General features: G+C 38.3%; 1 protein-coding gene across 1 annotated transcript in view; it reads left to right on the top strand.

The window, feature by feature from the left end:
* The first annotated feature begins 9 nt into the window (after positions 1–9).
* The window catches only part of ppil2 (peptidylprolyl isomerase (cyclophilin)-like 2), a 37,557-nt gene continuing 20,199 nt past the window's right edge, over positions 10–17,367 (top strand). Inside the window, exons 1-12 of the mRNA XM_028578053.1 lie at positions 10–169; positions 377–426; positions 1,326–1,371; positions 2,502–2,564; positions 3,657–3,708; positions 4,938–4,989; positions 5,410–5,501; positions 5,967–6,056; positions 6,151–6,226; positions 6,952–7,112; positions 15,961–16,036; positions 17,326–17,367. The exon at positions 17,326–17,367 is cut by the window's right edge and continues 65 nt beyond it. Of these exons, the coding sequence (XP_028433854.1) occupies positions 138–169; positions 377–426; positions 1,326–1,371; positions 2,502–2,564; positions 3,657–3,708; positions 4,938–4,989; positions 5,410–5,501; positions 5,967–6,056; positions 6,151–6,226; positions 6,952–7,112; positions 15,961–16,036; positions 17,326–17,367 (832 nt within the window). The 5' untranslated portion in view covers positions 10–137. The remainder of the gene's footprint in view (positions 170–376; positions 427–1,325; positions 1,372–2,501; positions 2,565–3,656; positions 3,709–4,937; positions 4,990–5,409; positions 5,502–5,966; positions 6,057–6,150; positions 6,227–6,951; positions 7,113–15,960; positions 16,037–17,325) is intronic.

Below are 17,367 nucleotides of genomic sequence, written 5' to 3'. Positions count from 1 at the left end.
CGTAACCGGTTAATGACAACGACGACGTAGAACGTAAACAGGAAGTCACAAAAAGGCGAAGAAGGTTTTGTGTTGTTGACATTAAAGTCTGTCTTTTTTACCAAAATAATCTTGCAGATCTACACAAAAAACTCAAAATGGGGAAGCGACAGCACCAAAAAGACAAAATGTAAGTATCAAAGTTATTCTGAACAATAACGTTAGCGTTGCACCGCAACACTGTTGTTGTTAGCCTAGCTAGCTAATATTGTTTGCTAACGAGCTAGCTAGAAAACTTACAGCAGCTCATTTCTAGCATTAATTTAGGTTTCCCTTTATTAAAGGTTGTTTCATTGTCTTTCCTCTTATTTGTCTGTGTGTTTTATCCGCCTTATAGGTACATTACATGTTCAGAGTACACACACTTTTATGGAGGGAAGCGATCAGGTGAGTTTTATTTCATATTTATTTCATTCCAGTTTCAACCTTAACGTTTCCCGGTTAAAACAAACGCTAACAGATATAGTTATGAAATTACCGTGTGGTTTTTGTCTTTATATCTTGTTTTATTCTTACCCAGTGGTGGAAGAAGTACTCAGATCTTTTACTTGAGTAAAAGTAGCAATACTACAGTGCACAAATACTGTAACTGTAAGTATTTGTGCACTAATGTAACTAGTCAAAGTTCTGCATTAAAAGTCTTACTTAAGTATAAGTACAAAAGTATTAGCATCAAATATACCAAAAGTAAAATGACTCATTATGCAGAATGTCCCGTTTCAGAGTACATGTGGAGGTCATGAACCCCATGTGGAAACCACAGTAATAGAATAGTTTTAGCTACAGAATTTGAATCAGAATCATATTTATTACCAAAATAAGTTTTCACTGCATGGAATTTGCCTTGGTGTATTTTGTGCATACAGAATATATATTACAATTTTTAAAAAGTATGTAAAAACACACAATATAACAAATATGTACATTACATTATAACTCAGTGCGGGTGCTGGGCCTTGTTGATGAGGCCCACTGCAGTCAGTAAGAAACGGTTCTTAATGCGTGAGGTTTTGGTTGATGGACTGTAGCCTCCTGCAAGAGGGGAGTGTTTTAAAAAACAAAAACAAAAAAATAACAGTAGATACCACTAATACACTGGCAACTCTGTGTTTCCTACTTCGCTGAATTTGATAGAGGCTAGTTAAACTGTCAATATTCACGATTCCACCCATTACTGTCTTCAAATTAATGTGAAGTGTAACTCTTATTTTGAAAATGTCTTATTTCTTAAATCAAGTGGATGCACTGTATGGAAATTAATGCCATTTGATGTTTTTACTTTTCAGAAATCCCACAGGCAAACTTCAGACGGCTTCCATTTGACCACTGCAGGTAAGAAGAGACTTGTTTACCATCTCCAGCAGAGGTACATAAGTTCTTTCTTGCATTCTGTGTTATGGAAAAACTCAGGAGCAGCACTAATCTGGATACGTGAGGAAGGTTAGGGAGACTTTGACGACTTACACATAAGCATTTAATGAAATCTCAATCTAGGAGTTAAACTGTACAGTTCAACCACAATGTGGTTATATGTAGTGCCATCCCAACTTTGTAATTCTGGTCTTCCTGAAGGTATATTCAAACTCATGCTGAGGATGTTTAGTTAAGCTGAACCTTCAATGGAAACAAAGATATTGCGGGCACCGCAAACGCATATCACGTAATCACGACCCCGAACACCTCCGCACAGACGGAAAACAATGTCAGCCTGACCATACTGCAGTGGAGCCTATCCTTAGGTGTGTGCGTTTATTCAACTATGTTTTCCCTGTGAACATTATCTAATTTTGGGACCTTGGGAGACAGAGGCCCAATCCCAAAGTGAGCCCTGAGGACTAAGGACTAAGGACTCACAGACTTAAGTGATCTCAGGTACTAAGTGAGCGAGTGTGTGAGGCCACATGGGCTCAGATAGGTATAAATGGGATTGGGACAGCACTTCACGAGATCACATGTTACCTTGGCGACGTTTAATAACAAAGATGTTGCTGACACTTGCCGGTGTGAGAATCTTCATTTTAAGTTTGTTGCTTTCCACACGGCCAAGGCCCAGGAGACGGCTGCCTGATTCCAAACTCTTGTTTTACAAGTTGGACAACAGGTTGGTCTGTTCCGTGGCCGTGTGTCGTGCTGTTGTTTACTGAGACACAGGCCCAAGCCTTTTGTTATACACCTCCTCATTGTCCCTCAACTTGAAGAGCCAGAGTTGACCTATGGCCTGGTCTACAAGTGTTTCCAAATTGAACATGTTGGGCTTTTACCTGAATGAGACCTGGGGTACCCCTGTTTCAACTTACACAGCATGAGTTTGTAAGATGGAAATTCTACCACATTCTGTACAATTGATCCTCTTTGCACTAAAATCTATGAAAATCTGGCTGGACATGTAGTTTTGCTGATAGTGTACATTTTAAACCATTCGTCCCATTTTGACATATTGTGTTTTCTCTGAAACATTTCAGTTTGTCCCTGCAGCCGTTTGAGTATCCAGTCTGTACTGAAGAGGGAGTCGTCTTTGACCTGCTGTAAGTAGATGCTAATTAAAAAAAACAAAAAAACAAAACGTTTTACAATAGGCATTACCATGACTATAAGCGACCTTTTGACTGACAGCTGTCATTGGGTGTTTATATAATAGCCAAGCAGGCTACTAGACAAACCTGGGAAGATTTGTCTGTCTACTCAACACTAGTTCAAATACCTGGCAACTGTTGTTACATGGAACTTTTAGAAATCCTAGAAAGTAAATTGTTAAAGGCCAAAAAGAAGATGAGGATGATTGGTGTTTGTTGTTGAAAACCTATTGTAGCTCACATCTATTGTGATTGCTTCTAGTTTGACCTTAAAGTGCTCATAATATGCTTTTTGGCTTTTTCCTTTATTGTGTTATGTATCTTTTTTGTGCATGTGATAGGTTTACAAAGTGAAAAAGCCCAAAGTCCACCCCAAAGGGACTTACCATCGCCATCAGAAAACACTGTTCACAAACTGCTCCAAACAGCTCTATTGTAGTCCAGCCTTTACTTCTGTGACAAACGTGCGTCACTTTGTAACATGCTCGCCTAGCTGCTAGCGTGGCACGCCCTCATACTCTGCTTCTTAATGATTAGTAGTCCTTACCTAGGTACTGCTCATGTGCGACTCCAACAAAGATGGAACAGAATACATGGTGTTTTTTGAAAATTGAACAATGTAAACCTGGTACAACCTCCTACATACAATTAGGAACCTCAAAATGAGCATAATATGAGCACTTTAAGTAAAGACCACTTCTTTCTACTAGGGCTGCGCAAAAATATAATCACGATTATTTCGGTCAATATAGAAATAATGATAATTTAACACGATTACTTGTTGACTTCTGGAAAGATGTTGCAATTATTGAACTTAAAAAACTGTAAAAAGTTAAATAAATCAACAGTAAAAAAAAAAAAACTCATACGACTGTGAAATTTGCCTTAATACTTTTCCTATTTAAACTTTGTTTTTTCAGTTTACTTGCAAAACGTAATGAGCTAAATGATTTAAAATAATTTTGAGATCATTGGGAGCCAAAATCATAATCACAATTAAATTCGGATTAATTGCACAGCCCTATTTTCTACCTTGTGTTTCAGGAGCATTGTCCCATGGATCAAGAAGTTTGGTACTAATCCGATCTCTGGAGAGGTGAGCAAAAAAACATAATACAGCATGTTTAGTTTAGTTTAGTTTAGTTGACAGACAGCTGCTCCCCTTTTATCTACTGCTATCCTGTTAAGGCAGCCTCTTGGTGGTTTAAATATTAACCTGCATATTTTAGTTTTAGTTTAGTACTTTTATATGTTAGGTACCATGTACAACAAAATCTCATACAAAGATAAGAAATGCATCTTACCAGTTTAGTTACTTGCTATTTTTTATCTGCAATTCTTTGGCAGGTAGGCACAAACTACTACTACTAGAACATTTAATACAAGTTCAAAATGCAATAAATAGGAAATATAATCCTATATCTAAACATACAATACATACAAATTTCAGTGATTATACCCAACCCTATACAGTATCCCAGTCAGCCTCTCTCCCCCTGAATGTTGCTTCAGAGTAGTGCTGAAAAAATTCTTCAGTCATTTGAACTGAAAGATAATCATCAACAATTTTCTAAAAATTTGTATTTCAAAATGTACTATTAACACAAGTATTCTTTCTGGAAAGTTTTACTTTTACTCCACTACATTTCCCCTAAGCATCTTGGTTACTTGTTACCACAAAATAAAATCAGAAGAAATTTGTTACACTGGAAAAAAGCAGGTTTGGTGAATCATTGCTCCTAAATTGCAAGTTAATGCACGCTCCATTCCAGTTGGTGATGTAATGCCTGTCTGTTGTGGCAAAAAAAAAAAAAAATAGGCCAAAACTAAAGAAGAAGAGGAGGAAGCATAATAACTGATAGCGTCATGGAAGCACCTGCTGCAGGCTCTGGAGCCAACGTAACAGACGATGAACACCTCAACGTTTTTTTAGCTTACACTTCTAATACTTCAGTACATTTAATATCAGAAACATTTCTTTTGATACTTAAGTACAGTAAATATCAGATACTTTAAGACGTACTCAAGTAATATTCTAAAAGGTGACTTTAACTCCTAGCAAAGTCATTTTCTGGTAAGACACTTGTACTTGTATTCAAGTACTTTAATACAAGACTGGTTATGAGTTGTTCAGGTGAAGAACTTGTCTTCCTATTGAATAGCTGAATATAAAAACTGAAAAATGTCAGAGCTTGAAAAACTTCACTCAAGTCCACAAAGATGACCTCTGTGAGAGTTTAATGGAAGGTTAAGAGGAACTTTTTACCATTATGTTTTTATGCTTCCGTTTTTCAGTTTATTTTTTTGCCTTCGTCTTTCCTACAGAAACTGGAAGCAAAGTCCCTCATCAAACTCAACTTTGCCAAGAACAACGATGGTAAATATGCATTTGTTAAATGTACTTAAACTTTTGGGATTCACGTAGAAACTAGGGGGATAATACGTTGATGTTGTCATTAGAGCTTAATAATCCTGATTCTAATCACCAAAATCAGCCAGTAGTTTTGGATTAAAAAGGTCAAAGCCACTCTTATCTTACTGCCCTGCTGTGTGTAAGAGCGGCTCGAAAAAGAAAATTAGACTCAGAGTGTTAAAGGGCAATTTCTTTTGGGTAGATATGAGCAAATTAAAGCAAGTAGAGGAGGGAGATGTGGGAGAGGTGATATCATTTTGTCAGGGAGCACATTCTATGAGGTATTTCTTGACTTCTGGAGGAGATGAGTTTTCAGCCCGTAGCAGATTCAAAGCGACTCTGGCTCTCTTGCTTGTTTCTGATTCTCTTTTCATTTTCTTCTAGGAAAGTATCACTGCCCTGTTCTGTACAACGTCTTCACAAATAATTCTCACTTCGTTGCCATCAAGGTCACCGGCAATGTGTTCTCTTATGAGGTTGGTGAACTCGCACACTTTCCCTGCATTGGTCCTCTCACAAATAATTTTGTAAAACCGATTATATGGCTAAAATTACACACACACAAATGTTATTGATTTTGATTTCTGTGTGATACAGTGCAGATGCTCAGCCCACATGGGCTCACAAGATGCTGCCTTACATCACACTGAATTTGTTGTGTATAACAAATGTTTCTGCTTGCAAATTGAGGATAACACAGGGAGGGGGGGGCGGCTTTTTAAACCTTTGTCTGAGGGGAGGTCCATAGTCTCAGATTTTGAAAACCCCTTAATAGAAAACAAGCAGAAATTAATGTCTGTGTCAAGCGGTTGGAGTGACAATGAAGAGTAAATAAAATTAACATAAAATAAACTTTTATTTTCCCTTTTCATTACATTGGTGACCTTAAGTGTGTGCCAAGAGAGGCTTTTGTTTTCTTAAATATTTCTGTTTCTACTCAGGCTGTTGAGCAACTCAACATTAAGACCAAAAGTTTTAAAGATCTGCTGACAGACGAAGAATTCACCAGAAAGGACATCATAGTACTTCAGGTGGGTTTTTGCTTTGTTTTGGTTTGCGAAGTTGAAAGCACATTATTTTAGGAAAAAAATCTGGTTTCATAATTTTTTGGTTTTGTCTTTGTAGGACCCCACAAACCTGGATAAATTCAATGTTTCTGACTTCTTCCACGTAAAAAACAACCTGAAGGTTTTGGATCCTGGTGGGTAATCAAACAGTTTTTTGTTAAAGGTCCAGTGTGTAACGTGTTTAGTTTTTCATTATCCAAATCAGTGTTGCCCGTTCACAAACTTGTCCTTTTTCATGAATATTTTTCCACCATCAATTCCAAGTATTCCTTTTGGCTTGAAATTTTACATTTGCATTCGCATGAACTGGGGGTAGACGCTCCATATTCATACACCCATCTTGAAATACGTTGACATACTGTTCCGCCTTTCGTGTTTTTGCTGTCACATGATAAACTCACAGGTGCTGCTAATACTGCTAATGGGTATCGTAGCTTCCCGGCCCCGGCAAGTTTGAAGAAGGAAACATTGAGGACAACACGTATTCAAAATCCAAATTTTTAGGAACAGGAGTCTTCTTTCAAATTGAATTGAATTCTTCTTCGCCCAGAAAAAGAAAAAGGATATTGAAAAGAGCAAGAGACCGGCTTTTTGACGCGTGAAGGCTACCGTAGATGTAATACGTAGTTTGAACTGCGTGGTGAGAGAGAGTTAATTGCGATATATGATCTCAACTCTAGATGGGAGAAATTCCTACACATTGGACCTTTTAATTAACTATTAGTTTGTTATGGGGAATTGTGAGGCATTTACTTTTAATCCAGAATCAGGGGTAACTTTGGAGTTATTCATGGAATATGAAAGTGCTTTGGTTAAATAATTTCCTTCCACTTACTCTCCTTACCCTGGCTCGGTTCAGATGAAGAAAAGGCCAAGCTGGACCCGGCGTACCACCTGAAAACCACCAATCTCGAGACCAGGGAGACCTTAGCTGAGCTCTACAAAGACTACAAGGGGGATCAGATCCTGGCTGCCACAATGAAGGAACCAGAGGCCAAGAAGACAGACAAATTTAACGCTGTAAGCATGAAATGAAATTGAAAAGTGAAGTAGTTTCATATCTTTCCGATCTCACGCTTTATTCTGTTCTGTATTATTCCCTCACTTTAGAGACCATAGAGAAACAAGTCTTTAATATCTAAAAATCCTCCTGATAATGGAAGTTTTATATGCACAAATAAGTTAAAGTCTGCACAACTTTGATGCTCTGAAAAATTATTTAATAGTGCAGAATCAGGCACACAGCGTTTCGTCCCAAAATTTGGGCCCGTGACCCTTATCTCTTTTCATCACATCACATGATCAGAGGACATGTGATGTCAAATAAACATCGGAATATTATTCAGACATAGATGTAGGTATAAATATTGTCCCGATAGGGCAAAAATTATTTCAATTTACAAACAATGCAAGTAGTTGCATAACAGACTCAAGCGGGTGTGACTCTCAAATGCAATAGAAAATGACATGAATGAATTGTATTTACAAAATAAATAAAAAAAAAAAAAAAAAAACAGCAGAATGGAAGTTTTATATGCACATCTAACCTATAGCTACATCTTTTTTTTTTTTTAAACTCTTTTTATTCGTACAGAACAATGAAGTTACAGTCTCACATGAAATATATTCGTTTTACTTTTTCATTTCAAAACAAAAACCCCTATGGTCTCCCTCCCCCAAACCCACCCTCATCAGAACCTCTGTGCGTCTCAGTATGTCACCAATCAAACAAAAGATAATAGTGAGTCACCTGTATATTTACACAAAATCCAGTGATATTAAAAAAAAAAAAAAAAAAAAAAAAAAAGACATCCCAATAGTACGTAAGACAATAATGCAGACTTCATTAGGCCTCTACCATCAAACTGTCAAAGTGCTTTACATGTCATTAGGAAATCTACGGAAGAGACTTAAGTTTTTCAAAATACATTATTAATGGGTTCCAGATACCATAAAAAAGGTCGTCAGACCCCCTAAGTGCATACTTTATCTTCTCCAATTTCAGATACATCATAAGATCAGTCAGCCATACAGATACTTTTGGTGGATATGGGGATTTCCAATGTAAAAGAATTTGCCGCCTGGCAATCAAAGTTGAGAAGGCTAATACATCCTTATATCTAGCAAGCCCTACATGGTCACTCTGCACTGTTCCAAAGATTGAAGTATATACATTAGGCTCACATTCTATTTCTATAACTTCAGATAACGTTTTGTAGACCCCTGACCAGAATTGATCCAAACGTGGGCATGACCAGAACATGTGGGTCAAGGTTGCTGGAGCACTATTACACCTGCTACAATTTTCATTCATGCCTAAAAATATTTTTGCCAGTTTAGCTCTAGAAAAATGTGTCCTATGTAAAACTTTAAACTGGATTAAGCTCAAACGAGCACAGGATGTTGTCCCATTTACCCTACGCACAGCTTCCTCCCATGTACTATCCAATATCGTCTCTCCTAGTTCATCATCCCACTTTGCTTTAATCTTATCCAGAGTATTGTCGCTATGGGAAGTGATGATATTATAAATTCTGGAAATAAGTCCCTTTAATTTAGAAGACACTTCCAAGATATCATCCAAACCGGATGGCTCTGGTACATTTGGAAAAGCCGTCGTATTACTACGAATAAAATTAATTAATTAATAAAAAAAAATAAAAAAGGTTGCATCTATTCTAGCTGGTAAAAATAAATGATTATGGCAAATTGGGGCTTGAATGGAAAAATCAGGAAGACCCAAATGTTTTCTAAATTGTAGCCAAATACGTAATGTATTGCTGACCGTTGGATTTAAGGTATGTGTTGAAATCGCCAAAGGGATTTTAGAAGTTACTAAAGCTAAGAGTGATGTTGACAGACACGAGTTATTCTCAGATTCACACCAGTCCATATTTGGTGACTGACACCAATAAAGTATTTTCTGGCAGTTAGCTGCCCAATAGTAGAACTGTAAATTTGGCAGCCCCAAGCCTCCATTGGAACGATGTCTTTGAAGGAGTCTCTTTTGAAGCCTATGAGCTTTACCTGCCCAAATAAATGATGTTATACACCTATCAAGAGATTGAAAGAATAATTTAGGGAGATAAATTGGAAGGCACTGAAAAAGATAAAGGAATCTAGGGAGAACATTCCTTTTTAATACAGTTAATCCTACCAACCAATGACAAATTAATGGCATTCCACCTCTGAAAATCGGATTTTAATTTGTCTACTAATGGAGTAAAGTTTTTATGGTATAGCTCAGGAAAGGTTGGAGTCAGATTAATACCTAAATACTTAAACTCATCTCTGGACATACAAAAAGGTAAATCTGAGTCCTTAAGAGACCGGGCCAAGGCATTTATAGGAAAACACTCTCTTTTAGTTTAAGTTTATAACCAGAGAAAACACTGAATGTTTGCAATATATTCAAAACATGGGGAATACAATGTATAGGGTCTGATAGGTACAACAATAAATCATCCGCATACAGAGATAACTTATGGGTCAATCCCCATCTATGAATTCCACATATTTCGGGCTTTGACTTGAACACAATAGAGAGAGGTTCAATAACTAAAGCAAACCGAAGTGGACTTATTGGTGATCCCTGACGCGTACCCCTCGTCATGGAAAAGAATATGGAATGATACCCATTGGTAACTACCAAAGCCTTTGGACTAAAGTATAAAAGCTCAATCCAAGATCTAAAATTAGGGCCAAAACCAAATCTACTCAAACAAATAACTCCACTCTACCCTATCAAATGCCTTTTCAGCATCCAATGAAATGACCACTTCTGCCACCACACTGGACGCTGGTGAGTATAAGACGTTTAGAAGGCGGCGCACATTCGAAAAAGAGTGCCGTCCCGTCATAAAACCCGTTTGGTCCGGGGAGATCACCTCTGGCATAACTTTTTCCAAACGGCGTGCAAGTGTTTTCGCCAATATTTTGATATCACAATTAAGGAGGAAAATAGGGCGATATGACCCACATTCCTTTCCGTCTTTCCCTGGTTTTAACCGTAAAGTTATGGAAGCTTCAGTCAAAGTCCTGGGCAAAGTACCTTTAGCTTTCGAGTCATTAAACATATCAAGTAAAAGTGGAATCAATTGCCCTGCAAATTTCTTAAAGAATTCAATTGGGTACCTATCCGGGCCGTGTGCCTTCCCATTTTGCATGGTCCTAATTGCATCCGCAATTTCAGTGTGCGAAACAGGGAGCTCTAATTCTGCTCTACTGATTGCACTAATCGTGGGCATATTTAAATTTCTGAAAAAATTATCCATAACTGTATTGTCTTTAGGAGTTTCAGATGAATACAAATTAGAATAAAATGCCTGAAATGTATCATTAATTTCTACAGGATCAACCGTAAGTTCCCTATTTTCTCTCATAATACACGAGATATGTTGCTCAGACGCTCTACTTTTTAACTGGTGGTCTAATAGACGACCCGACTTTTCCCCACATCAACAACATCCTTGCAGTTTTTTCTGACGCAAACAACTCATACTTAGCCTGATCTGTTCTACTTTTTCTTTATAAAGTTCCGGGCATGGGGAAGCTGAATATTGGCTATCTATCACCTGTAAAGCTTTGATCAATCTTTCCTGCTCTAAACTTCTGCTTTTATTTAGCATGGATTTATATGAAATAATATTCCCCCTAATAACAACCTTGAGTGTCTCCCATAAGATAGTTGGAGATACACCATCACTTCTATTAAAATCAAGAAACTCATCAATGGCTGATGAGATCATTTGACAAAATCCCTTCTCTTTCAATAAAGAAGTATCCAATCTCCATGAAGTATACTCCGCACTTTTGCGTAATAAAGAAAGGTCTAAAAGTACCGGGGCATGATCAGATTCAACTATAGATGAGTATTCAATTTTTTTAACCAAAGACCGCAGTGCTCTATCAATGAAGAAATAATCAATTCTACTATACGTATGGTGTACGTGGGAGAAATAAGCATACGTTTTGCTCAATGGGAAACAGAAACGCCATGGGTCGATACAGCCTACCTGATCCATGAACAATGACAATCTCTTTGCTATTTTGGAGGGAGCGTTAGATTTTGGATTAGAACGATCCAGAGACGGAGTAATTGTACAATTTAGATCTCCCCCAAAAATTAGAGAATGGGAATTGAGACTTGGAATGGATGCTAACTCTTTCAATAAATCCCTCATCGTCCCAATTAGGAGCATATACGTTCACCAGTATGACAGGCTTAAAATATAAACATCCTAATACAATGACATATCGACCTTGTGAATCCTCTATTGCCTTAGTTGGGTTAAATGGCACTTTCTTATGTATCAGGATAGCCACCCCCCTAGACCTATGAGTAAATCCAGAATGAAATAATTTACCCACCCATGTTTTCTTTAATCTGAACTGATCTTTCACTAATAAATGAGTTTCTTGCAAAAAAGCAATTTCACATTTTAAAAATTTCAAATGTGCAAATATTCTTGTTCGTTTCACAGGACCATTCATCCCCTTGACATTCCAGCTTATAAACCTGACAGCTTCACCCAAGTCTTGATTAAGCCTACCCTTATTCATAACAAAAAAAACTCAAGACTGGTAGACCACAAATACTTTACAAAACTGACTCACAGTGAAAACACGTGACGCATCTTCCCCTAACCTGAAACCCCCCACACCCCACACAACAAATACATAATAAATTGAAACCCATAGCGCATGAACTGCCTATGTCTAGATCCCAAATTGGGATAAACTGCAGGCTCGCTAAAGATGCCTTACCGGTGAACAACCTTTAAACACTATGTTATCTACAAGAGTCCCAACATTTGTCAATGTACATTAGTATGAAAGTGCCGTACATTTTACAAGCTAAATAAGGCGAATGTGCTTTTATCAATTAAGAGCGGAGTACCTAGTTATAAAGCAGACTAGATCAATTCCACCAAGCTTGTATTAAGTCCATCACCTCCCTTCACTGGGAGGACCGAATGCGCTTGTCGTAGAATTCCTGTGCTTCGTCCGGTGAATCAAAGGTGAGCGTCTCTTCCCCCAAGATCATCTTCAGGCGGGCTGGATACACCAAGCGGAATTTCACTCCCTTCTCATACAACGCTTGTTTAATTCCGTTGAAAGCCCTGCGTTTTTTCGCCAGGGTAGCACTCAGGTCGGGATAGAACCGAAGGCTCGCATCATGGAACTTAACCTCATGGCTCCTTGCCCAACGCAGCGCTGCTTCTTTTTGTTGAAAACTTCGAAAGCACACCACAAATGCTCTAACAGGCTTCCCGTGCGCTGATCTAGGAGCCAAGGATCTATGTGCTCTCTCCAATTCAGGTGGCTCAGCGAAGACACTCGACCCCAGACAGTCCATAAGTAGCTTTTCCATGAATTTGACTGGATCTTTGCCGTTCTCACTGCCCTCCGGAATATTCACACCGCAGATTCGACCCTGCGTGATCTGTTCTCGAGATCATCCACCCGGTCTAACAATTCTTGATTTGCCACTTTCAGCGTGTTTATCGTTACTTCAGCAGTATTCAAGCGCTCAAAGTTCTCACCAGCTATAGCCTCCGTTGATGCTAGTCTGGTTTGGAACGAGTTGACGATATCTCGTATAGCCTCCATAGCGGTCTGGAGTGGTTTTAGTGACCCTTGAATCAACGTGGATATATCTTTGTTAGAACAGATCCCTGCTTAGCTAGTTCAGACACAAGTTGAGGCATGGATATGTTGAGTTTTTACGTGTTTCAGAATCTCTGAAGAAGGAGAGGCTGGGTCCAAATGAAAGGTTAACACAAAGATTTAATAAAACAACATGAAAACAACAGTCAAAACACAATTGTTAGACTGCAGCTGACAGCGGACTGATCTCATGCTTCTCCTTGCGGAGTTACAGAAGAACAATCCTGAGATCGTCTCAGGATCCCACATTTATTCCTGTTCCTCAGGATAAGGACACACCTCTGAATTTCAAGTCACAGACTAAAGTTGTTTATCATGGAAGTGTTGATTCTACAGTAATATGCATTTCCTTTGCTCTAATCACGTCTAGCTCAAGAGGGGATGGCTCCCCCAAAAAGAGACAACAGTTACCTTTCCTGTGGGGACAATGAGTCGTCTACAGCCTATACTTTCATGCTAAATAACCGACATGACCTAATCAATTCTTTAGAAGCTTGAGTTGGAGTCAGACCAATCCTAATCAGTGTAGTTATTTGATTAGATCTAGCAAGTACATTGTTTTACATAAGCCGGGTTTTAACTTTTTAACTTCAACAGATACATCTTCTATCTTGCCGCCAGCCCTGTCCTCCGCCATAGATGAAAGTTTGCTAGCAAGACTAGCCTGTCGTGTTGACAGTGTTTGCTGCGAGGATTTCGGTTTGCCACTCATTCCAGCCGTGACACAAAGTGTAGTATACGTTATCTCGCAAATGTATGATTCCTCAAAAACACAAATGGAAGCCCAGGGCGATGTTAAAACAGTATAATTTCAAAAGTTAACTGGGAGCTCCGTACTGCGTGTCTCACCCCCACAGCGCCATACCGGAAGTCCCCTATAGCTACATCTAATATACTGTATATAGAATGTAATGGTGGATGAAGAAAACTTTACCCCAAGGTAATGGTTCAAATCAGACAGCTAAACATCGCTTAAATGTGGCTATTTATCAACTTGTATACTTAGCTTTTAAATGAATGTGTAATTTGTCCGTGTCTGGCAGAAAACGGGAGCTTCCTGGCAAGAAATCCATCTTCGTGTACTGTCATTAGCCTGCTTGTAGCTTTAATCGATTGGTGTGTGTGTGTGTGTGTATATATATATATATATATATACACACACACACACACACACACACACACACACACACACACACACACACACACACACACACACACACACACCAATCGATTATATATAATTTCTTCAGTTGTGCTGCTGCAGCATTTTAATAGGGCGTTCATTTGGTGAAGACATGTACTTTTTACTTTGTACACAGGAGGGAGCCAAACACACAGTAATACATTGATAGTGATGTAAGCAACAAGAAAAACAACTGCATCCAGACACAGAACAAAGCATGTTTACAGTGCCATGAGGAAGATGAATTATAGTGTATACTTCATTTAAGGAAATATAAAAAAACAAAATAACATGGCAAGGTCGGAAACATTAGCCAGCGAGAGAAATTGAATAAACAAAGGCCTCTTTAAATATCCAGTGGGTTTAAGTTCTTTATTTAAAAATACCTTCTGAATACTTACTCTAACCTTCCCACATGCTTAACATTATAAGTCCGGTATAACTGTAGGGGAAACGAACACACACAGATGTGTAACAAAAAAGGTCAACCGCGGCCATGTTACCACCATGACTGTGTCGTGACTCGTGAACAACAGAGGCGGCTGAACTCTAACTCAATCTGAATTGCATTCACGACTCTTTTCTTAATGGCCTCTCTTTTGATGCTGCTTTTTTTTTTTTTTTTTTTTTTTTTTAATGCTAGAGTTTTTCCTTGGTTGCTCTCCGTCTCCAGTTCACAGTCGAGGTGATGCTCTGACAACATTTGAGAGAACAGGGAATATAGGTCAAACGGAGCACACAAGGTAAAGTCTGGGCTTTCATGCGCCGTCACAAGAACTAGAGCAGAAGAATGCCAACCCAGGACCGTAGAGTAGACTTGAGCTTTTGAAATCTATTTTCACGTCTCCGCTTTCATCTCCCCGAGTTGTTATTCTAGCAGTTCTCCTAACTATTCCCCAATCTCACTGCATTGTGGTATTTTTGGATGCTGTATGTTACTTTTCAGCTATTCTACTATAATTTTAGCACAAAGAACGTCAAAGCATCTCCAATGCCCATTAATTATGAAATTGTATAAATCTCCAAGCTGCAGAAGCTGTTCCCCTAATCATGCAGAAGCTGCTGAGGCTGTCATTAAAGTAGTTTGCACTTGATGCACCACTTGGCGTAAATGTGGGGACCAGCCAAGAATGTGTCTGCCCTGTTGAAGTGCCTCTGAGCAGAGAACCCGCTAGGCACGTTTAGCTGATCCTGATCTCCAGAGGAATATTGACAACCGGGATGAATGTACAAATAAAGGTTGCAAGTGATGTATATTTTCATAATCGATTTATCAGTTCATTCATTCATCAACTATAGATTAGTACATAAAATGTTAGATAATAGTGAAACATACAAATAACATTTTCTCAGAGCTTTGCACTGCCTTCCTATGACTCAAAGAATTGATTTCAAAATGTTATTATTGACCTACAAAGCACTGAAAGGTTTGGGACCAAAATACATTGATTGTCTGACATGCTGCTCTGTTACGAGCCATCCGGAGCTCAAAGATCATCTGGGACAGTTTTGCTCCACGTCCCCAGGGTCTGAACCAAACATGCAGCGGCAGCTTTCAGTTTCTATGCACCGTGGATCTGGAATAAACTTCCAGAACACGTGAGATCTGCCCCAACCCTTCTTTTTAAATTGACTTTCCAGAGGTCATTTTAAGATGTTACATTCTTATGTATCTACGACTCTTAAATCCACGTTTTTTTTTTCTTTCTTCTTTTTTCTCTTTTATGAATAGTCTTATTTTGTGTTTTATTTGTCTTGTATGTTTATGCTTATGTAAAGCACTTTGAATTGACTTTGTGTCTGAAATGTGCTATGTAACTAAGTTTGCCTTGCCTTTTAGTCCGTATCAGTTGATCAATTGATTGCGGCCGTTCTCTTTTCTATCTGTGCTTATATTTGAGAAAAGAAAAACCAATGTCTACCCATTTATTTTCAAGACAGTCCTAACATCAGAGTTAAAAAGACATAAAATGTAATTTATTATTTTTGTCTCTCTTTATTTATTTTTTTCCCCAGGCCCACTACTCTAAAGGCACTGTTTCATCCTCCTTCACATCAACCGCCATGACTCCTGAAACAACACAAGTAGCAGGCGAGTGAACGTCTCAAACACAAAACAACCTCTGCAGATTCCCAGAGGACAGAAACATTCACCTCTTCTTTCTTTAGTCCCTTTAATCGTTATCTATCCAGGAGAGGCCGGCTAGTCATGCCTGCTCTTTTGCAGCTTCGTGCTCACACAGCTGACTGTAGCTGCAACTGGGAGCTGCTCAGTTCGACTGTTTTCTTCTCCTGTCAGCCTCTGAGCTGCTCCATGGGAGAGATTTGCCGTTATGCAACTGTATAGTAGATTTAGTACACTTCAGAAGAGGAGGACAATGTTTGGAGGGCCAGTTCAGGATTCTGACAAAGGGAAAAAAAAAATATTTTTATCGATGTGGGCCTTACTCTAAGTTGCACAGAATACTGAGACGTGAGCAGTGTTCGAAACCGTTCCCTATGACGGAAATAGTTCACTATATAGTGTGCTTGCCATTTTGTAGTGGTGGTCGATTCTCCGCAGTTAGTTTCGCTCACTATATAGATCACTATAAAATACCCACAATGCACAGTTAATTTGAGTGTTACTACAATGTACCCTACATTTTACTCCCGTATTTTATTTATATATATATATATATATATATATATATATATATATATATATATATATATATATATATATATATATATATATATATGCATATGCATATGCATGCATGCATGCATGCATACATACATGCATGCATGCATGCATGCATACATACATACATACATACATACATACATACATACATACATACACCCATTTGCTTTCCTCCTGGGTGCTCGGTTTGTTTCGGGGACGCATTAGAAGTATTTTTGTTTTGGTTTGTTTACATGATGCTGGGCGCATCATGTAAACATCTCCTGACCCAAGTCACGCAATAATGTGATTTCACAATTTAATAAACACTATATAGGTGGGTGTGTGTCATAGTGTTGAAGGCAGGTGTTGAAGTTTAGTAGTCATGTCTTGATTTATATATGAATATTAAATCATTTCATTTCTTTATGATGTCCTTTTTTGTAAAATTGAACCACACTGTCTTATATACAGGCTAAACAGTAATTTTAAAAGAAATCTATTTGGATTTAAACATTGTTCATAGAAGAATAACACACAAGCATAATTCTAAATAACAACCTGCTCTGCAGAGGCTCTTGGGGATTTGTAAACAATCAATTAAGTCTTAAGATAGCTTTTCAAAATAACAGTCCCTGCTTGATTTGTCATAATACCAAAAGTTGTCATCTACAAAGACCCATCAAAATGGCTAAAGTTGTATTTTTCTGTTATAGATGCCATTGCAGACGACGTGGTGCGTTACCAGTACGTGAAGA

The sequence above is a fragment of the Perca flavescens genome, chromosome 5 (assembly GCF_004354835.1).
Source record: "Perca flavescens isolate YP-PL-M2 chromosome 5, PFLA_1.0, whole genome shotgun sequence".
NCBI lineage: Eukaryota > Metazoa > Chordata > Actinopteri > Perciformes > Percidae > Perca > Perca flavescens.
This window is presented reverse-complemented; position numbering and strand designations above follow the sequence as displayed.